Source organism: Sparus aurata, chromosome 10 (genome assembly GCF_900880675.1).
Source record: "Sparus aurata chromosome 10, fSpaAur1.1, whole genome shotgun sequence".
Taxonomy (NCBI): Eukaryota; Metazoa; Chordata; class Actinopteri; order Spariformes; family Sparidae; genus Sparus; species Sparus aurata.
In genome coordinates this window covers 30,970,874-30,992,848 of record NC_044196.1, presented here as the reverse complement: position 1 = coordinate 30,992,848, position 21,975 = coordinate 30,970,874, and the positions used below count along the sequence as shown (strand labels likewise).

The 21,975-nt window shown below is 44.7% G+C and overlaps 2 protein-coding genes across 3 annotated transcripts in view; both read right to left on the bottom strand.

Moving 5' to 3' along the window:
• The window catches only part of LOC115590474 (glucosidase 2 subunit beta-like), a 123,309-nt gene extending 108,345 nt beyond the window's left edge, over nucleotides 1–14,964 (bottom strand). For both annotated transcript variants that reach the window (XM_030431837.1, XM_030431838.1), the window contains exons 1-6: nucleotides 14,752–14,964; nucleotides 14,223–14,339; nucleotides 11,077–11,172; nucleotides 8,829–8,886; nucleotides 7,684–7,801; nucleotides 2,074–2,203 (exon numbers count right to left, since the gene is read on the bottom strand). In XM_030431837.1, the coding sequence (XP_030287697.1) occupies nucleotides 2,074–2,203; nucleotides 7,684–7,801; nucleotides 8,829–8,886; nucleotides 11,077–11,172; nucleotides 14,223–14,339; nucleotides 14,752–14,833 (601 nt within the window). In that variant the 5' untranslated portion in view covers nucleotides 14,834–14,964. The remainder of the gene's footprint in view (nucleotides 1–2,073; nucleotides 2,204–7,683; nucleotides 7,802–8,828; nucleotides 8,887–11,076; nucleotides 11,173–14,222; nucleotides 14,340–14,751) is intronic.
• Nucleotides 14,965–15,845: 881 nt separating this feature from the next.
• Nucleotides 15,846–17,514, bottom strand: LOC115589190 (doublesex- and mab-3-related transcription factor A1). The gene is made up of 2 exons (XM_030429953.1): nucleotides 16,991–17,514; nucleotides 15,846–16,791 (listed from the first exon to the last, which is right to left on the bottom strand). The coding sequence occupies exons 1-2, from the start codon at nucleotides 17,454–17,456 to the stop codon at nucleotides 16,016–16,018; spliced, it is 1,242 nt and encodes a 413-aa protein (XP_030285813.1). The 5' UTR covers nucleotides 17,457–17,514; the 3' UTR covers nucleotides 15,846–16,015.
• Nucleotides 17,515–21,975: the final 4,461 nt, after the last annotated feature.

Here is a 21,975-nt window from a genome sequence, read left to right as displayed (position 1 = left end):
TGTCCCCCTCAGAAGTCTCATGTCCGTGCTGTTCTGGCCCCACAAGGGGAACCAGCACAATGTTAAGCAGGTGGTTTTAATGACGTGTCGCAATCTACCTGAAATAAGTCTTTTTAGTACATCCGCTACCCAACACGTCCTGCGATTATTGTTTCATCCTAACGAAAGCGTTGCACCATGAGAAACTGCAATTTCCTTGAAGGGTACAAATAACCTGGCCCTTCAAAAAACTTCTCGATATCTTTACGCGAAGCCCTGGAGACGCGTCTGAGCGACAGCAGCCGTAAAGGGAGAGACTGTTAAGTTCCAGTTTGCAGGCTCAGCTGCTTGTTCTTCTGGCTTCTCATTCCTATTTTGGGACGAGCTATTGACAGGTCATGAAGGGGAGGGGGGAAAAAGCTATTTCCTTGCTGTGATGTTCCTGTATTTAATTGAGATGACTCAATATTGTGTCCTCATGGGTCCTCTGTAGGTTTAAGGAGCTTTTAGGGCAATTGTTTTAAAGGTTCAACAAACAATGTGGAAGCAGTCACACTATCTGTACATGTTAGGAGACAGGTTTATACAATACGTCAGTGCATAAAGGGTTAAAAAGAGGCGTAAAGGGAGCCAGCTAAGACGAAGAGTTATAATAACTGTGGCCATTCACTTAATGATATTTTTATAGGAGCTTTCTAATCCAACAATCTTTCCAGACATTGAGACTATAGTAAAATCACAACTGCTTAGGTTGCTCTTTTGAAAAGGCTGTGCATTAGACACATCACATTTGAAATTCCACCAAAGACACACATCTGAAATATATATTTTCACGATTACTTCACCTGTGCAATCTCTGCTTTACTCTGTCTGCTTTCCAACCCCAGCAATTAAATCAGAATGAGCGCGAAAGAACCAAATGATAACAGTAAGGCCATTTGGGGAGCCATAAAGTGTTATACTGTTCACAGATTAATGGATTTTTATTCATTAAAAACCTTCAAGTATTAATCAACATATAAAGTCATAATCTGCAGGTGGGAAATAAAAAGAATCCCTTCGACTTCGGCAACGCACACGCCGTCACTGGAGCTGCATAAGGCGTCTGGATGGATAAGCCAACATGGACCAGACATGCCAACGCCACCACAGAAATGAAAACTGATGGTTGCTACGCCCTGAAGATGAGCTGTAATGGAAGTAAAGAATGACGGGCGTAAGAACATTGAGGGGGGGGGGGGGGGGCGTGTGACATCTAGCAAAAGGTCAGCACACGCAGTGGGATGCATGATGGATGCGTGCTCAGAGGAGCCGGCGAAGTCAAATGACCTTTACTGCAATCAAAACTTTCACTTGAGCGCCCGTTTGACAGCAGACGGACAATCAATTACCAGAGTTTCGTGACATCAGAGAGAAACGTCAGAAACGCGAATGCTGAGCGATACAAAAGTCGACAAATGACATTCTTCTGGATAAACGCGTTGCTCCGACGCGTTTGTTTGGTATTTTGCCGGTTTAAGCTTATTTCCGTCCAACAGTCTCAATCCCACGCCTTCCCAACACGCACACATACACACATAATGATTCTAAATCCTCATGGACTTCGGTGCAAAAATGATTGAGCCCATTTTCCAATCCGGCCCGGAAACTTTCTGTACATTCACACACACACACACGCGAGTCTGAGCGTCACTTAAATGCCGAGCCAGCTCGTGCTCGGAGCGATAAGGGAATTTTCCTGTGCGTCATGAGCACCTTCTCTCTGAAGGTTTGAGGAACGTAAAAGGAACAGTTGTGGGGACTGCAATATGCTGCTGCTCAGCACTCCTCTCCCGGTCCATTTATTTCAACGGCGCAGGCATCTGTATTTAACCCTTCCAGCTGTTCTGCCATTTGTCATCCTGACCATCTGGCCTGAGGCCCGAAGGTCAATTTGCTTTTGTTGAATGAAAGGCTGAGCTGAAATAAAACGGACGGTGCCCCGCGGTCGCCGCAACAATGACCTAACTGCAAACTCGAGCAATTCCGTGGATCGAATTGCTTTGAATGGACTGGAACCAAATCATGGCGGGTTAAAGGTTTCAAGACACTTACCGCCGTCCCCCGCTTCCAGTGCCTTCAGTGTTTGCTCTTTGCGTCGGTCGGCCTCGTGCTTCCTCTTCCTGTGGTCCTCTAATTTAATCTGTAAGTCCTCGGCCGCCTGCTGAAGCTCCCGGAGCTGAGACTGCAGAGAGACGACGTAGAGACAAACACGATGTCAAACACTGATTGAAAGTACAGTTAGTGAAAGATATGCACTTGTAGTTTAATGCCAGCGTGCAAGTCAGCGGCACAGTCAAACTTATCTCTCTACCCAATTTGTCACAAATTTTTGGACCCTATCAAAACAGAGAAAAATATATTCAAATTCTGATTTGACCCTTTAAGATAAAACTACAAAACTTTAATATCAAAGTTTAAATTACAGATTTAGCATTATGTAGAGCTACTACTATCAGTCCACCACCTTCGTCCAGGCTGAAATATCTCACCATCGTTTAGATGTTTGTGCAGACAATCATTGTATTCAGACGTTGTCGTCTACTGAATGTGTTGTCGATCCCCCGGACTTTCCCTTTATCCTCCATGAGGTCAACATTAGCTGCTTTCGAGCGTCAACAACTATCTGATAAATTGCAATAGAAACCGGTGCAAACATTCTGGATGAACTGCCATCGCGTTGGTCAACCTTTCAATGTCCATCAAGCACGATAAGGTCAAACTTGCTAACACTTAGTGACAGAAAAACCTGAACCATCAACGTGATTCTGAAGCTGTTATATTAAGGTAAAAACTTACATAATGTTGCTTTAAACACATTCCGCTGAGCATCAGCTGTACTTTATGTTCAGGGCTAATCAGCTAATGCAACAGGAACATTTTAAAACATTACTATGTCAGCATCATCACCGTGAGCACATTTGAATTGCTAATGTTAGCATTTAGCTCAAAGCACTGTGAGGAATACAACATTAATGCGTGACGTACGGCTTTGAAAGAATTTCAAGAAAATAGCGCCTGCAAATGACGTCGGCGAAAGGATTTACCCTCTCTTTCTGTGTGCGTCACCGCATAAACCTCCCGACCAGAACCAGCCCCTGCACACACAACAAGTGGTCCTGCAGCGGCCGGGCCTGCACAATGGGATATTCAAATGACTTGCGTCAGGAGGTGTTGCCGTCACACCAAAAATGACAGCTTTTGACAACCGAGCGTAACCTATCATCACTCTCTGTAATGGACCAATTAATATGAAAGAGCAGAAGCCCCCTTGTTTGTGTGTGTGTGTGTGTGTGTGTGTCAATACAGCCCTTCCAATCTCTCCTCAGAGACTCTCATAATGCAGTGATGGATTCCGCTGCGTTCGGACAGGGATGACTACCTTTCTAGGCCACGCTTCTTGCTCAGACACCTTCACTTTGCCGCAGTGATTTATGGGCTCCATTTTGAGAGTGAGGGAACATGTTTACTTGTGAATAACACCCATGTAAAAAGCTGCCTCCACACTGCTCGTAAAGAACCAGATTTCACATTTCCAAAAGGTTTTTTTTTTGGGGGGACGGAAAATCTGAGCTCTGTAAAGAAAGATGTTAAAAATGAGCAATAATACGACTGGGATGAGGGAAAATAATATAGTTTTGGTGGATGAAAGAACTAGGAGTGCTGATTCAGTACACAGTGTTGGAGACTTCTCTCAACTCTTGGAAGGCTGCACAGAAAAAGCACCGTCGGTTCGTCTGAAATACTGACAAAATGAAGACAAAGCCGTGCTGGAAAGAGAAACAAATATCTCAGAAAAGGATTGAGGACCAACAAAGTGCTGCACACAGTTCCCTGCTGTTCCCTGCTTTAAAATGTGCACTTACAGTCGGCCAATCAACCGCAAGATAATCACAAACCTCCTGAAAGAGGATTCTATTGAATACCAATTTGTATTTAATTAACAGCAGCGCTCCTATTTCTGCTGGTTCTAGGGCGTGCACTGCTGACACGCCACACTTCATTGTGTAGAGGCTTCTAATTTGATTAAAAAGTTTTCCGGCGTCCTTTTTCAAAGCATCTTCTTTAACCCCTCGAACCGCGGGAGGAGTTCACTTTTGGGTCACTGTGGAAGGATTTTTCGAAGGCGATGGCCCCCCGAGGTAACCCTGTCGTATCAACAGAGACGCACGCCGAGAGGAGGGGGGGGGGGGGGGAGAGATATCACAATGTGCGGCTGGGCCGGGAGGGCTGGGTGACACTTCAACCTCGATCTGCCAATCAGCCGACACAGAAAAGAACACGGAGGGAGGGGAAGAAGAAAAAACACAGAGAAGAGAACAGAAAAGGAGAGTGCAGGGTACGCACTCAACGACCATCAGCTGGCAAAAGAGTGACAAAAAGTGGCCTTCGGTTGAAATCTCCGCCGTCACATAAAAGGTGTCTTTTCAGCCGCGTCTTCCAGTAGAAGCAATAGATATTTTAAACAAGCCTGACATTCTTCAAATGCATTTTTTTTTTTTTCCCTCCACACAATCGAGGTGCTCAAGTGCTTCGAAATACCTTGAAATAAAGTAATTTCCATCCCCGTCGATGCACAGAATATCACAAACAACACAACAATTGAAGGCAGCCCTGAGAAAGGGCAGCAACACTCCACAGCTCTTTCAGAAGCCCAAATATATGCTTTATATGAAAATACCCTGCTCCTACAGTCTTGTTCTAATGCACCATGAATCAGGGAGGATTGCCTTCTGTATGTGGAGAACGTGAGCGACGCTTGACCATCAGACAGTGGGAACAGGGCAACTTGGATTTCCTAAATGAAGATAATGCATTAAGTAATGAGACCGCTGAACCAGTAAATATGACTTACAAACATCTAAAGAGACCCTCAGCTGCCAAATTTAATTTGCGCCGAACACCAGGGCTCCGGTTTCTCATTTGGCCTAGTGCTTGTTGAACTAAATGTGCAAATGGAGAGCCGGGGAGAAACTGTGAAGTGCTTTCTGCTTATCTTGAGGCTCTGTAAAAGGAGCATGTTGATTCAAACTGGCCTCGATGACTCAGGTACTTGTTTGCGTACCCAGAACCATTCACTGCTTGCTGCTTTAGCAAGACTACAAATGAGCATGGTTACAGCTGAAAATCCGTAAAGGTGCACTATGTAGTTTTGAGGAAGAAATTTTTAATTAGAGAAAGAGAACTGACCTTAAAAGGACGACACAGTTTCATACCGTTTTACTTTGTTTGTGTGTGGCGGACCCTGCCACCTTTTCTAGCTGCAAACAGCGTTCTGGGGTCTTATTTTTCCTGAGAACAGCTTGTTTATTCAGTCATAGAAAAGACAAATATGTCTGAGTTTGAATTTCTTCCACAGTGCCCCTTTAAAAGAAGCACTAAAACGCACAAACACAAAGATGGACGGGTTAGTAGGTGGAAAGAAGATCGAGAAAACGGATAACGTCTCCCGTTGGCGTGGCATAAGAAAGTAACCGCACAGCGGGCTAAGGTTGGTGATGGAAACGGCACAGCAGACGCCCGCAGCAGCAGATGCCATCAGCATGTATGGTCAAAACAATATCACATAGCACAAGCTGCTCATTTAGAGCGGGAATTCTCGGAGCGGTAGCACATAGAAAAGCAAATTAACCTCGACGTCCCTATCAATCAAGTGTGTTAGCAAGCGAGCCAGGTAATAACACGACAGCGACTGAGTGGCAGCACAAGTAGCCGGGGCGAAATGTTAATTAAATCTGTTGAGAAAAACAGAAAAAAAAAATAATATCTGCACACAGTAGGTAGAGACAGGCTGGTGCATTTGTATAATTCGAGCCACAAAAAAAAACAGAAAGACGAGAAAGAGAGAGAGAGAGAGAGAAAAACACATGAAGGAGGATAATTAAACCCAAGATACCGCGATGAACGGCAACCAAGTGCTCCGGAGCTGCTGCAGAATGAATTCACTGAACGCAGCGCAGCCAGAAACACAACACACGCGAGTCTCATCCGTCGGTTCACCGTGTCGACTGCAACAGGCTCCGACAACAGGCCGGTGTTTCATGCAGCCTGCAGAGCCCGCGTAGAAGTCATGTCACAGAAAGGACTGGGCAATAAATCAATATCACATCGTTATCATGATACGAGACACATATCAACTAACATTTTGGATATTGTTATACCGTGATACAGTACAAGTGATGCCCTACAGTAAAATGATGTAATTGTCCGAACTTACCGGATTATTCTACTTGTTCTTACGCTCGTCTTTAACCACTCAGCGATTAAATCCACATTACTGATGATTATCCATTTTCAAAAATCCCTGCTTGACTTCACTGAGCTGCCTAACTTTTACATTTAGGTGCACCGGCACATCATTTGGGTGCATCTATTGTTACATAATTTCATTTCTTCATGCATTATATAGGCAAATGGTAATAAACCAAACTGCAAATGCGTTGATCTTCATTTAAATCCCAGCACATGCAACAAGATACTGCAATAACCTGAATTAAACTACATTATTAGCTACATTTCCGGCGCACTGATTGTGTAAATATCTTATAGAAGTACCGATAGTCGCTCCTACAATACCGTTGGAATATCAATATCAATATCAAGGTTATTTTTCAAAAGAATATTGATATTTGATTGTGTCACACAGTCTGAGCATTGATGAAGCTGTTAAGTAGTTTTGTAAATACCAAGATACATAACGCATATCGCAATATCCCCCAAACAAATCATCCAGCCCTGGTTACAGGTATAGAATAAATTATTATAATTTATTAGTGAGGATTAACATAACGAGCCGAACAGTCACAGAGAGGAGAGAGGGGTTAAAAGAGGTCATCAGCAGCAGCAGCAGCAGTGGCTGGCTCACACGCTCTCAGCAGAGGTGCGGTTACATCATTCATGGCAGATCTGGGGTCAGTTTACGTCGCCAATGCAATGAGCATATGATAGATATTTAAGCTTATTCAGCTCCGTATCATGGAAGATTCGGCAGTTTATCTTATAAAACAATTCAAGTTCTCTCTGTTTCTTGTTGAATGTGATGAGATTTAGAAAAAAACATGAAGAAACTGTGTGTTTGCATCCTTATTCCTGTTTACAATCATTTACATGATATGTTAACATGTAAGGACCAGTGCAACTAGTGTCAAAGGTTAGAAGGAGACCAAACTAATGTAATAACATCTACCTTGTCTCTTGTTTATTAGGCTCCTACACATCTGGGATCACATGGGTTGTCTTGGGTAACACTGTAAAGGTTGTGTTTAGTTATATAGAAGCCCACTCACTGTAGTAGTCACTGTAATTTATCCAAACATTCGCTTGGTGTAAAGTATTTTTGCTACTTTATGCATTGAAACTCTGCATTTTGGGCGTTCAACAATGTGAGCTCACTGGTTTTTTCACTAATCTAGGGACTGACATGAAATGAATGGCCTGCCAGAGACGACATATAGAACACTTAATGAACCCAGAGTTTACTTCGTGCGGTTCAGACCGAGCTAACGATTGAAAAGCAGTGAAAAACAAACACAACAGAAAGTTACTTTCTCACATTTCTCACAGCAGGAACAGGTTAAAAAAAAACAACTTTCCTTGGAAAACCCTGATGACTACCCTCCGCTACTACTCTGTGCCACACCGTTCCTTCAGCAGAATACAGTGTACCTGTTTCTCCCTCCAGAGCAGCACACCCTCCTCGATGAGCTGCTGCTTGAGTTGCAAACCCTCGTCCAAGGTCCTCATCTGGCCCTCCACGTATGCCCGCTCTCTCTGTCCCAGATTCCTGGAGGAGGGCGAGACGGAGTAGACACACACACACACACACACACACACACACCACACACACACACACACACACACACGGTCCTGTCATTACCCAGGAAAAAAAAAAACGCCGGCCACCCCTGCTATGGTCACCGAGATGGTGCAATCCAATTTTTTAAGGGCCGTACAATGCAGCAGGAATCCAAATGGGAAAAATAGAAGAGTAAATAAGACGGGGGCTGATGCTCTGTGGCTGAACTAAATTGTTTTTGAAGCCTGGCAAACACAATATGAGTGCGGACCTTGTGAAAACATAATGAGATATACTCTTGCTTGTATGTGGTTTTGGCCCGAGCGGCGGCGAATTAAATAACAGAGGACTGTCAACAAAAGAAGTGGGCTACTGTATTAGAAGTTACATTTACACAGCGGGCTCCATTTCAGCATCATACTCTGGTCAATCTCTGCAGCGCAGCTCGGAGAAGATGATAAATATGACCCTGCAGGGGCCTTCGTTCTTATAAATATTTTTATCCACGTACACCGCCTGTGCAGGATGCAATTTTCATCCTGTAGAGACTAAATCATCTGCGTCAAAACACACCTCTGGATGGGGTTACTGAGGGTACAATTTAAAAAGGCACAATGAGGTGGAGAGTCAGATCCGTCTTTATCACGGATGAGCCCTTCAAAACAATATTGGGATGCATATACATTACAAAAGGAGGTCGGAGCTACATCGAGTTTTTAAACCGTAGTGACACCATGCCCCCTGGTGGCACGGTGAATGAGTCACCATCACATGAGAGTCCATCACACTGACGCTACCATAAAGAGCTTCACGATAAGAACAAACTGGATCTAACAAGAGCTGCAATTTCATCTAATCACTCAAAAATCTACTGTTTGATACAATTCCCAAGTAAAATGGCCCGGTTGGATATTTATCTTTTTTAGCTGTGCGTGGGCCTCTAATGCCATGTTTTGAGTCAAAATCTGCATGTGTTATTTCATAAATATTGAATCTCAGTTTCGATTCAACTGACCAGCAAGTGTTCTGGCAGTGAGCGTGGCTGTTGTATTCGTCTGAAGCATCGCAGCAATCTGGCACGGGACACGGGAGAAACCGATCCAATGCACATGCAAGAGAACAGAAGAGCAGACAACGTTATCAGCAGGGAGAGGTGAGCCATGTGTCTTCGTTCCACACTGAGCTGATCGATGCAGAGTCTGGTCAACAGAAATGAGAACATATGGAAGAAAAAAACATCAGCAACGATAAATTCTTTCATTTCAGGTACTTCAGAAACACGGTCTCACTCACCTTTGTCCCTAAAAAGATTGATCTATTAATTTTACTGATATAAACAGAATATTTTACGAACAAGAAATGAGCGTAAAGCCGAAACAGATCAATTAATGAACTTCTCAACTTAAAGAAAATGAATCAGCAGCTGTTCTGATGATCAGTTCATCATTTCAGTCATTTTTCCAGGAGAAAATGCCAAATAATCCCTGATTCAAACAGCTCAAATGTGAGGATGTGCCGCTGTTCTTTGCCATATCTGCTAGTTAACTGAACATTTCGCACAAAACATCAGGAGATCTTTTTGTATTTTTCGGACTAATTCAATAGAAAACAATCACATAAAAAAAAATCCCTAGACATCTGGGGGAAATACACGTTTGCACACATTTTTACCATTCTCATGTCTGTACGGTAAACATGAAGCCGCCGCTGGGGCCACTTAGCTCCTGATAGCTTGCAAGAACTGCTCGCACCTCTAAAGCTCCATGGATAACATGTAATATGTCTGTTTAATCCGTACAAAAACTGAAGTGTTACCAGCAGTTTGTAGTATTTGTGCAAAGCTAAGCTAACAAGCTGCTTGCAGTAGCCTTTCATTTATCAGACAGATGTTAGTGTGGAAGAAAAAAAAATCTTCTCAGAAAGAAAGTTAGTGTATATAACTGTTGGTTAAAGTCCTAAATGAGAATATCCTTTAAATTAACACAATTGTAAAAGGTGACAAAATGCTAAATCTTGTTTATTTTAGCTCAAATTGCTAATGTTGATCATAACTACCCATCAACTGTCATATCTACAAGGCTGACACCATAAGATCATATCTTTGTGTCCGATAGCTGTGATGGTAGCTAGAGATGAACCACTTAATAGATCGGCTGCACGGTGTTTTTAAGTGCTCAGTCGTGGCTTTTGCTCACATGTTTCACCCGAGAGAGTGGGCACGTCGTGACATTTACCAGTGATCCAGAACCCTATCTGTGGCCGGTGGAACGAGAGCTTTAGGGACCAGAACAGGGAAGCCAGTGAAAATCTCTCAACAGTCAGTCAAAGGGGTAAAAGCAACAGCGTGTTCGCTATTAACTGGCTCCACTCAGGGCAGCGGAGGTGTGAGAAGACAGGAGGGAGTGAGGAAAGCGAGAGGGACGCTTTGAGAAATATGCCACTGCTGCTCCCTCATTCTTCATTCCTTCAGTTTTTTGTTGTTTTCATCCGAGATGGTTTGAATGCCGCCGAAAAGTGCCGGTGACAGAGAGGAAATGTCAACAGCACAATGTATTGATTTTAACCAAAGTGGAGAGCTACGGGAGAACAGACGTGGTGAGAGAACGCTGGGGCTGAAACACTACGTGATTAGGCATCGAGTGTGGCGGATTTTACGAGAGAAAAATCTGACAAAGGCCTTGAGGAAAGGGACGGGGTGTTTTTCAAGGGAAAACTGCGCGGAGAGCGAGCGCGTCGGCATGTGCGTTTGTTGGAGAGCCAGGTTTTGTTTGCCGTGTCCGCTTCATCTGTTTGTTTGTGCTACAAAAAGGAGTGACAGTTTGCACACCGACACGTCCCGTTCTTTACATCATGTAAAATAAGAACTCACGTCCGCGTTTGCAGAGCACACAAAAGGCGGAAAAGCAAACGGGACGACTTCCTGCCTGATGAAAAAAAATAAGATTGTGATTAAACCCCTCACGACCACCCACGAAATTAATTAAGTGGCCAGATATTAGAGCGCCGCCGGCATCAAACATTTCCACCAGCTCTTTTGGAACAAATAAGACGGCGTTTCATTTTTCTGCGAGAAGCAATCTGTTCATCACCCTCAGCGGTTGCAGCGCTGCCCTCGTTGTCCTTGAAAAACGCTGAAGCAGAAAACATTGTTGATACGTTGCCTCGCTTCAAAAAGATCCTGCTAAGTTTATTAAAGCCACCTCTCAGGGGAGCATTATTTCATCCAGTATAATGCGATATAAAAAAAAAAAAAAGAGCCTTACCGCAGATGCCATCATTGACTCGCGATGATGGGATGTAGTGTGGGCGGAAACCCAGATTGGTGCAGTAGAATCGGCCACGAGGACAGGCGGAGGTGCCTACGTGGGGGCAGAGGCAGAGGTCAGAACGAGCTCAGTTTCAGTAACAAATGAATCCAGGCGAAACTATTCAGAACACATGCACAGGAAGTCACATACACAACGCCCCCCTTTCAACCTTTCTAACAGGAACTTGGGAGTTCTTTTATGTTTTTGTTGTGGATTTATGATTCATTTGTTGGTTGCTTCTAACAAAATAGTCTCTTTAGATGACACTTGTTAAGTGAAGTTGTTACTGGCACTGGCACTTTGAAAACTTGACCTTGACTGCAGACTAGGAGCTGATTCTAACTTTGTTAAGTACACTTTGAAAAGGGCACTGCTTCACGACCTTTCGGTTGCCATTCACTGCATTTGCAATTGTGAACACTGCAATTTTTTTTTCCAGGAAGCAATTTCAATCACAAGAGAAATTTCTTCATCACTTGATTTTTACGACTGAATAAACAACAAAGAAACTGTTTCCAAAAGACAACACCATTTCTACTGTTTTACTTTGTTTATACTTGGCGGACCCTGCCACCTCTCTAGCTTAAAACAGTGTTCTGGTGAACTTACTCTCCTTTAACGATTGCTTATTTAATCAGTCATGAGTTTTTATTATTACCTTATTTATGTTTATATCACGATTCTGGGTTTGAATTTATTTTCCAAAACTACATAGTGCAACTTTAATGTACTACAATCTCTTTCCATGAGTTTCCTGGGGAGGTCACTGGGTGAGACTTCTGCATCTAAAGTAACTAAAGTACTGTCATAACCGACCCAGTAGTGGGACCAGGTTTTGAATACCAGTCCAAAGGTCCACCGTTGCACCTATAACACTCATTTTGGACAGTTCAAAAACAAATTAGCAGAACTTCTTTTATCCCACCAATTCTTCTTCCTTAAGAAAACCTGGCGTCTACATTACCCACAATGCAATGCAGCCACCGAGTGACGTCACTGGAGGCTTTTCTTCACATATAGTAGTACGGGTGGCGAAAAAAAATCGATTATTGATTAATCGCAATTATAATATTGACGATTATGATTCAATTATTAAATTTCCAAAAATCGATTAAAAAAAAAAAAAATGTTTTTTTTTTGTTTTTTTTTGAAATAGTAATACAAACTGGAGTCCTCCTCTTACTGGCTTCCGCTACATGGTCCACAGTCTGTAGCCAAGATATGTTATTCCATCCCGGAGCTTTTTCACACTTAAATCGATTCCTAATCTTTACAAGGAGACAAACCTTTCCGTGCAAGTGTCCCTCAACTCTGCTCACAGGGTAGCAATAACCTGCGATGCCTGGACATCCAGAGCTACAGTCTCATACGTGACCGTTACAGCTCATTATGTCAGCAGTTAATGGAAGCTAATGTCCTACGTACTTCAGACAAAAGCTATGGACGATAGCCACACAAGCGCAAATATGTGTGAGTTTCTCAAAGCAATGGCAGGCGAGTGGGGAATAGATAAACACACCCTGGTTCTCGTCACCGACAATGCTTCTGACATGAGTCCGGCTGCTGAGCTTGGCAGCTTTCCTTTTAACAGTGAAAGACTACATTTAAAACAAATTAAAAAATAATAATTTTGATATTACAGTTACACTATACAATATTGAAGGTGCTGTGAGGTGTTACTCAAAAGATAAGTAAAATAATTCCGCAGCTGACTGATGTTAAATGGAAGATCAATAATCGTTAATAATTGAAAATCGAATCGATAATCGTTAATAATCGAAAATCGATTTGTAATCGAATCGAGACTTCAATAATCAGAATCGAATCAGATCGGGAAATTGGGCCGATTAACCACCGCTATATAGTAGTACTCCCCCAAGATGAGTAAACACACTTCAGGGTTCTCCCCAGAAATTCTTTGGGGGGGGGGGGGGGGGGGGGGGGGAAGGGGGCGACCGCTCGTCAACGTCAGTCCGGGTAGCACGGAAGTACGGACAGCGGTCATCAACTCCGTCAGGGGCCCCGGGGGCGGCGGACGCTCATCGCCGTCAGCCGGGCGTCGCCTAGCTTTCAACGGGGGAAGGCGGACGGACGGACGGACGGTCGGACACTGTCCCGCGCGGAGTATAGCGGCGCTATAGCGGCGCTGACCGAGCGGTAGAGCGGCGCAGCGCCACTGTTAAGTAGCAGACAGTCACAGTGGTACACAACAAAGGTAAAGATGAATTTGACAGATGCTTTTCCCATTTTTTGTGGCAATGTTGTAGGTATCGCCCCTGTTAAATAAACATTAAAATAAAATAAAATAATATTGTTTGTTTTTTTCAGATTTTTTCTAAAAGAATCACAGTAACATTTTTATTTTTAAGCCATGATAAACATGAAGTGAAAATCTGATACCATGACGGCCCTAACCCCAGCAGCAAAAGCAGAATATGAACTTTAGCTAGTGGTTGACATCATTTCTAATCAAGTCTTTAAAAAGCACAGTAATCGAATTGGAAAAACTCAGAGCCAACACGAGTGTGCACCACTGAAAGTGGGAGTTGATTCACCATTTCCGCTACTGAAATGATGAATTAAATCGTTAATTTAATGAATCCATCAGCGGACAGAAACTTTTTGCTTTTCATTTTAAAACAACTGATCCTCAGAGGGTTTTTAATTCCACAGGGAAGAACAGGCGGTGCTCAGAAAGAGAACGTTGATGATGATTGACGATAATGATGTCTTGTATAGTCTCCAAAATGTTTTACAGTATCACCCTCATTTCAAAATGCATCCAATTTCTAATACATACATTCATTGATGGCATGAGGGCTGGCAGGCTCAGGTTGTCTGAATGGTAAATGTGTTGTGTGGAAGTCAGCGTGTCGGTGTGAGTTTACTTGACGGATAGTGAAGGCTGTCATTTAACTCCACATCGGTGGAACCAAAAGATGAGACATGGGACTGTTAGTGGGCTGAACCACAGAGAACCGGCACAAGAAGCGGTCCTGGATGCTTCATATCATATCCAGGAGCTCAGCGTGCGGTGACTGTTAACAGTGACTCACTGTTTGCCAACATTGGTAAACTCGGCCATGGGTCAAACTCTGTACCTGGTTCATCGGAGCCGTCCTCGCAGTCACAGTAGTCGTCGTTCACCTGCTCAAAGGGGATGACTTTGGACCCATCGATGCACAGGAAGGACTTCCTCTCCCTGTAGAACCGCTTGTCTGTCACAGAACAGAACCATCACACACTGATGCAGGCTGATGACCTTGAACTGCAGCTACAGACTCAGCCCAGCGTGCAGGCTGAGAGCAACACTTCCTATGCTGTAATGTATATTTCACAAAAGAAGACGCTTCAGTCTGTTAGGAACACTACAGGAACTATTCAGTAAACTAAAGGTGATAGTAGTGGATGCACTGCTACCACCAGAGCAAACTTTAAACGCCGAGTACAGCTGTTAGAAACTATCTGCGGGGATGTCAGCTCCATACAAACATGCGGGATGCGCTCCGTGTGGGAGCCTGTGAGCTGACAGACCCCGCACGCTGAGCCACGCACGGTTATTTACAAACATCATGATAGCTGCCTAGCCGTGAGCTAGCAACAAGAAGGGGGGGGGGACAGAGAACTCACAGGACGAAGATATTCCTCTTATTTTCCGCGAGTCTACGAGGCCACACCAACAGACAGCGGCGATAATGACGTGGAGACGCATGTCAGAGGGCAGAAATGTGAAACCGTCTCCCCTCCGCCTCACAGAAACCCGCTCAATCGCGTTTCAAACTCATCATATGCGTTCAACATTTCAAACTGGCCCGTGCCCCGACTTCCTGAAACATGCGGTCACGTGACGCCCCCGGGGCTTCTCATTGGTTTGTATCCGAGCGGCATGTGGCGGGTTTAGCCAATCATGAGCGAGGAGGGCTTTCTGGGGCGGAGTCAGGGATGCACTTGCTCACATTCCCATTGCAGAATAAAGACAGCTGGTTTTGAGCATTTTTACCAGAGTTAAGTATATTTTCGATTTATAAGAAACGTGTTTGACGTTTTCTCGCGTGTAAGACGTAAATGTGAGGCAACATGTGATGAGTGTTATGCACCCCTCACTACTGTAGAGGCAGCACAGCAGGTGGGGAAGACATTTGATCAGGTATATCATTAAAGGTGCACTGTGTAGTTTTAGTGAAGATATATGTTAATTGATTTTTTTTTTTTTTTTTTTTTTTGATGCCTAAACCGACTAACTAAACAAACGCTTTGTTTTTATGACAGAATGGACAAACCTACCGTAAAGGACGACACAGTTTCACGCTGTCTCACTGGCGGACCCTGCCACCTCTCTGGCTTCAAACCTTATTTTCCTCTGAGAACAGCTTCAGTTATGGGGAAAAAAAAATCTATTTTTGAGTTTGTATTATTACCTTGTTATTATTGTGCAGTTACAAATTCAAAACTACATAGTGCCCCTTTAATGAGAGAGGGGGCAGTAATTACTCTGGTAACCAGACACATATACTTAACTCCTCAACCTTGAAACACATTTCCATATAGTACATTTCCAACCTTTTTTCATTATTTGTAACCTGCATCACCTAATACAGGCCTCTGCTAATGAAAATATGAAGATGGACGATGGGAAATCTGTAAAATTATCTAATTAGATAGATAGATAGATAGATAGATAGATAGATAGATAGATAGATAGAAATCAAATCATGGACAAGAGCATCTTTTTATGGCTTTATTAATAAAACATTCTTTACAACATGTACACTGTAAAAAGGGACACTGGGGCTGTTTGAGGCACTTTGAATGCTTTTTTAAGGCAAATCTGGGAGTCACTTTACAATAAGATTAACTAAGGAGTAACATTTCACATCTGTCAATGTGTCACTGGTCATTTGTCGCTGTTCAGTCGCGTGTAAAGACCCGTGCTGCACAGGGACTCCTTGTTCTGAAGGTAAGAGAGGTCTCGGATCATGCCGGGAAAGGAATACGAGTCCAAAGGTGGACGCAGTGGAAACACTGGCATCAGTCCGGATGTCATGTACGGAGACATGAAACCTGCCATCCCACCGTTCGCGGAGGAATATGCCAGCCGCAGGGGGCTGACACCGAGGCGAGGGCCGAGCCCGTACACGCTGTCTCCCCCGGCGGCCGTCATGTTGAGCGGGGAGAAGGCTGACTTGTTCCCCAGAGCACCGAGCGCTCCAGGCAGCCCAACAGAAGGCCTGAGCGCGTTTGCGTGACTAGACAGAGCCAAGCTTTCAGAGTCGATCTTGTTCTCTTTGGAGCTCAGAACCAGTTCAATGGATCTGACGATGTCGCCCTTGCACGTTCTCACCATAGACTCCAGGGTGTCCCGTTTCTGGTGGGGGAAGATCCTGGCCATGATGTCGGTGGGGTCCCGGTCCAGGCTCGGGGAGTGCTTGGGTTTCTCCGACTCGCTGCCAGACTCCGGATCCGAGGAGGAAAGCGACCTCTGTGGACTCTCCGCGTGGTGAAACACCGGGGACGGACTTGCGCTGTCCTCAGTGGATGAGGCGGTGTTTGCGTCCTTGTTTGGGGACAGGTCCTTGCTGTCTGTTGGAGAGGGCAGGCGCGCGGCCTGGGGCGCAAAGAGGGGTCGACCCATGAACCCGTTATAAAAGTTGTACTTGCCCAGTTTGTCATCTGAAATGGGGAGAAGAAAAACATGCGGTTTAAAATCATTGGCATCGTTCTGTCAATCAAATGTGCGTAAAACGGCTCGAATGTTGCGTAGTAACTAAAACTGCTAATTAAACGATTTTTCTTGAATAAAAGCGATTATCAGCTACTTCATTAGACAGGAATGGGTAAAACAATCTCAACATTTTAATTGTTAACTTACCGTTTTTTTGGTTGTCTGCTCCAAAAACATCAAAACTCGGAGGTGTGGGAGCGCTGCTGGTCGCTGCTGGCACCCCGGGGCCCACGGGGGACCCCTGAGGGATCCCGGTTTCCCCACCGGGGTACAAGAGCCGGAGCTCCCGGGCCTCGCTCTCCTCCTGAGCCTGCTGCCTCCTCAGCGCCACCTGCGCGGCCATCACCCGCTGCCTCTCCGCGATCAGGGTGCACTTTGCGCACACGCAGTCCCTCCAGCGACAGAAGCGCTTGTGGCCCTTGAGCGCGGAGACCACGCCGTGGTTCCTGCATCTGGCGCACTTCGGAGTGCGGGGGTATCCCCTTTCCAGCGCGGGGTTACAAGCCCGGAGGAAGAGAGGCGGAGGGCGCAGCAGGGACGAGGGCACCTGCAAGCCACCGAGCGTGCTGGCGGTGTGCCCGGCCAGGCCGAGCTGTCTGATCCTGCTGTCCATTTCCTGAGAGGGGATGCAAAGTCCAGAGCAGTCACTCAAGTGATGTGGTCTTGTGCGGTGAGTGGCGTCTCTCTACTGCCGCTGGCACCCTCAGCCAGCGCGCCTTAAGTGTCTCCTCTCCAGGTGGTTTGACATGAAATACAACACCCTCGTCACACCCCTTTCCGCTCCAGCCTCTTAATACCCTATCATGTTTATTTGCATCCCGGGTGAATAGTGGTCTAATCTGATGCAACTGAGTCTAAACGCAGCTGCAGTTTAAGAAAAAGTGAGAAGTTTTGGAAATCACATTCAGAACTGCATTGAGATTTTCGTCGATTTAAGGATTTATTGTGTTTAAAAAAAAGTGCACCACGTGTTTCAGGTTGTTGAATTGGGTGTTGACAAGAAGCTTTTTTTTTTTTTTTTCAAATCAGTAAGAAAAACATGTTGCCTCAGGTCAGCTGCATACAATGACCCCTTGGGCTGCCCCCACCGAGCGATGAATATTCACTATGAGGATGATTTAACACAACAATGGCCCTAATAGCCACAAAAGCAACAGGTAATTATCTACCTGGTTATTCTGTTGAACAAATTACCTCGACAAAAGACCCATCTGTCAACAAACACCGAGCGAGACCGGCGGCTAACTAATCACACCTTGTCACATGTTTCATTCACTCCTCTCCATCCTAACAGGATCCGCTTACAGGCGACAGATTGCCTTACCGTTATTATCATTACATGCAGAAAACAAGTTGGGCATGATGTGACAAACACAGTGGCAGTCACCAAGGGAGACACATCACATTGTTAGTCCTGCATTGGCACACTAGCACGCTGTCCGCGTCAGCATTTGCATACAGTGACTGCTCCGCCATGTGCAAAAAAAATCAAAACAAAAGCAAAAAATTGGCAGCTGAAATGTCAGAAATATCACCCTGACAGCTACTAAACGTCTCCTAATTATCTGTGGGATGCGAGAGTGAGACATCGGTGGCTTCTCTCGGTCTTCCCTGTAGTTCTGACTCCACTAGACTGTCTCTGAATAATGGATGCGGGTTAAAGAGGCAGTGGATGGAAGCACTCAACCCCCTTGTGGTGTTTTGCAGAGATAATGAATCCCTGAAAGGCATCTCGGAGGACGGGCTGCAACGGCGGAGGCCAGGGAAGCTGCTTATGGTGTAATGGATGATGATATGATGCAGACGTTGCTATTATCAGTCTTTAGTATCACCACGTAACACCACATACAGACCTGTGGGTGTGAAGAGAGTCCAAATGCATTTTACTCAAGCACTGTGCAGCTTGAACGTTACACTGCGCTACATTTATTCGATCGTTTTGGTCACTAGTTGCTTTGCAGATTACACGTTGCATCCGAGCCAAAGCAGCACAGTTTAAGATCAATCTATTTGATCAAACTCTGGTTCTGAAAATCAGAAAAGTGGTGAATATCAGATCTGGTAGCTGGCCAGGTCGACGACGCCGATAACGGCAACGAAGTACGTTCAATGTGAGAAAAATACTTCGTCAAGTAGTATTTGTCTCCTGCAGGTGACTTCTACCAAAGTAATGTTTTAGAACAATATCTTTACTTTTACTTTTACCATCTTTACTTTTTACTTCTGGGTACTTTTTCCCTTTCTGAGCGTTGGATTTTATCAGCAGCATACCTGCCCACCTGTCCCGTTGCAATGCATGCAAGGAGCAAACACACATTGTGCGAGAAAAAAAAAACCAAAAAAAAAACCAACCCAAAACAAAACCTGTTCGCATGTGTCGTACCAAAAGCATCGCGGTGATGCACTGGCGTACAGAATGAGAGTTTGGAGAAGCGAGTCTGCTATTTGCAGAAAGATGTTCCACAAGTTATGGGCCTGGATAGATAGGGGTTGGTACAGACTCACTCCAGCTGTGCAGGAGGACACCGAGATAACCTGAAATGCATCCATCAACAAAGAATGCTAAAAGCATAAATAAATGCCGAGGCTGTGCGGACGCACATGCAGCTCTTATCGCTCCATCCACTGTGAAGGGGAATTTGAAGTTTGGATCTGTGGCTGGCAAGTTTATCCAGGCACATTGCGCTGCTCTCACCTGGCTTTCTATACACAACCACTTAGGCGGTTTATACGGACCAGTTGGGGCCTCTTCTTCTGGGAACGGTGGCTGGAAGCAGCACGGTTTTGAAAGAGCCTGTTTAATTATGTGTGCCGCTGCGTACTGAGATCGTGGAGAGGCTCTTTTTCAGTCTTATTCGTAATCACCCAGAGGAGGAGAATGGCACCAAAATAGCTGTTTTGGAAAATCTTCTCTAAATTGGATTATGAGTAAAAGCCCTAATGTTATATTTACTCACTTACTGCCTTTTACTGTTTCTATCTGGATCTTAATATCACTTCAAGGCCTGCCTTCAAACCAGATCAGTGTCACCTCGAGATAAGGTCACTTCTCTACAGTTTGTGTCATTCTACGACTTGATCGTAATCTAATTTAGACAGAACAGCTAGTATACATTAGTCTTATCTCTGCAACATGGAAAAACTACAAGTCCAGAACCAACGTTTGCACGGATGATGTGTTTTTAGTCAGAATTGTACAACCTCACACCCCCAACACAAGGCTCTGGGATTAGCAGGGGCAAGTGCACTTAGAGTAGATACGGCCAGACAGTGTCTTAATTGTGTTCTTAACAGATCTGCTCATGTCAGATATGGCGTTTAATCACAGCCATGTGCCTCCCAGGACAGGGCTTTATCAGTGCAGCTTCTTATCTGAAGCAAGGTGGCTGCTAATCTACTGCTAAATCTCACAAAACCTGATTATGTCTCCCACTGTCAGAGAGATAGAGGGAGGGAGGGAGGGAGGGAGGGTGAGGAGGAAGAGGAGACTGTCATTAAGTCACAGCTCAGGCATCTGGACTCACATCTAATTCTCTCATAGTCGTGCATTCAGAACACATTTTTAAAGGAGACGTGTTATTATGTGATTCCCCCTCTGTTTTAGCTCCTGTCGGTTTAAGCCTGCTGTGATTGGTCAGCTCGAACACGCCTGAGCCAGCACCGCTAACAGCAACGGAGCAGCTGCGCTAAATCAGTTCTCACACACAAAACCAGCCAACAGGCACGAAGTAAACAAAGAGGTGTTTCAGGAGCGGTATTTTCTGTGGGAGAGAGGAGCTCCTCTGGCCTTTTTCACTTTCATGATCTTTTACATGCACGTGAATCATTATGAAACAGATACGACACAATGCGCTCGGCTCACTTATGGAACTTAAATTCGGAGCGCTGAATCCCTCTTGTAGTGAATGAGCACAAAGAACAGAAGGACAGCACTCCCATATATGAAATATCCATAAAACCAACAAGCATACCAGGATTCCTTAAAGTAAACAGTCACACTGTTTATCTAATTAGATCTGATTTTGGTTCTGCAGCTGCACGTCTCGGGTCAAACCGAGATCATGTTATTGTTGCCAACTGTGAATCACGGATGATTCACCTGACACGTCTCCGACATGGAAACATTTCTTGAGTTTCAAGACTGCGCCATTGTTCGGGAAAATCCAGCACTCGAGTTACAACGAATTTCCCTCTCTTTCAGCGTGCGAGGCGTCTTGACCTTTGTGTGTTTACTCTCTCATCTGTCACTTCACACCCTTGTCGTTTAAAGTGCCACACAGTAGCCTCCACTTCACCACCGACGGGCGGGTGACCACCAGGGATGGCCATCAGGTCGGGCCGCAGAGATCAACGGATCAGTCCTTTTCTTTTCGTGCAGTTTTTCTTGATGTGAATTCAAATGTCGCCCCAGTTTTGTGTTAAACCTGTGTGAAGAAACAAAAACCAAACAAACACCACAGAGTGAGTTGATGTGTGTTCAATGTGACGCGCGCAGCCTCAGCGGATTTCGCTTTAAGTCGAGCTTTCAAGGTCGTTTCCTCAGCATTTCACTTCATGTGCCGGGGGGATGTTGACTGTTGCCGCGCTGTCGGACCTGGCGTCTGTGTTTACAACGCCTGGAGCCCAAGTTACGCCTTTGCCAGCATCCTACGGAAATATCCTCACACATCTTTCTCTGGAGATCAGATTAGTCGCCTGCTTTCACACTGAAATATGTTTTGTTACAAAAGTCACATTTTTCTGACGTTTGGCGAAAAAAAAAAGGCTGCATCAAGTCTTCAGGGAATCGCTGAAAATGCCAGAGTCAAGCTGACCATCTCCCTCAGGATTGCAGGTGAAATATCTGGCTAACACACTCACTTAACCGCTTAGAGATGCTTGTATTTAACATGAGTGTTTTAGTTTGGTACAACTTTATTATTTCATGAGGTGAATATCATACAAGCAACCCCTTTGACATCTGCACAGACGCTTGACCACCTCTTAATGGAAACTGATTGATGAGAGCAGCTTTAAAGGTGTAGTATGTAAGATTTAAAAAAAAAACATGGCTACTGTGTTGCAGAGTTACTGAAGTTAGCATGCTAACCAGCCAACATCTCCAACACGCCACCCGCTGCTCCAAGCTGCAA

Excerpts from the sequence above, each read along its gene's own strand:
- LOC115589190 (XM_030429953.1), bottom strand. The coding sequence starts at position 17,456 with ATGGACAGCAGGATCAGACAGCTCGGCCTGGCCGGGCACACCGCCAGC. Across the intron at positions 16,792-16,990 it reads AGCAGACAACCAAAAAAACG|ATGACAAACTGGGCAAGTAC; the intron begins GTAAGTTAACAA and ends TCCCCATTTCAG.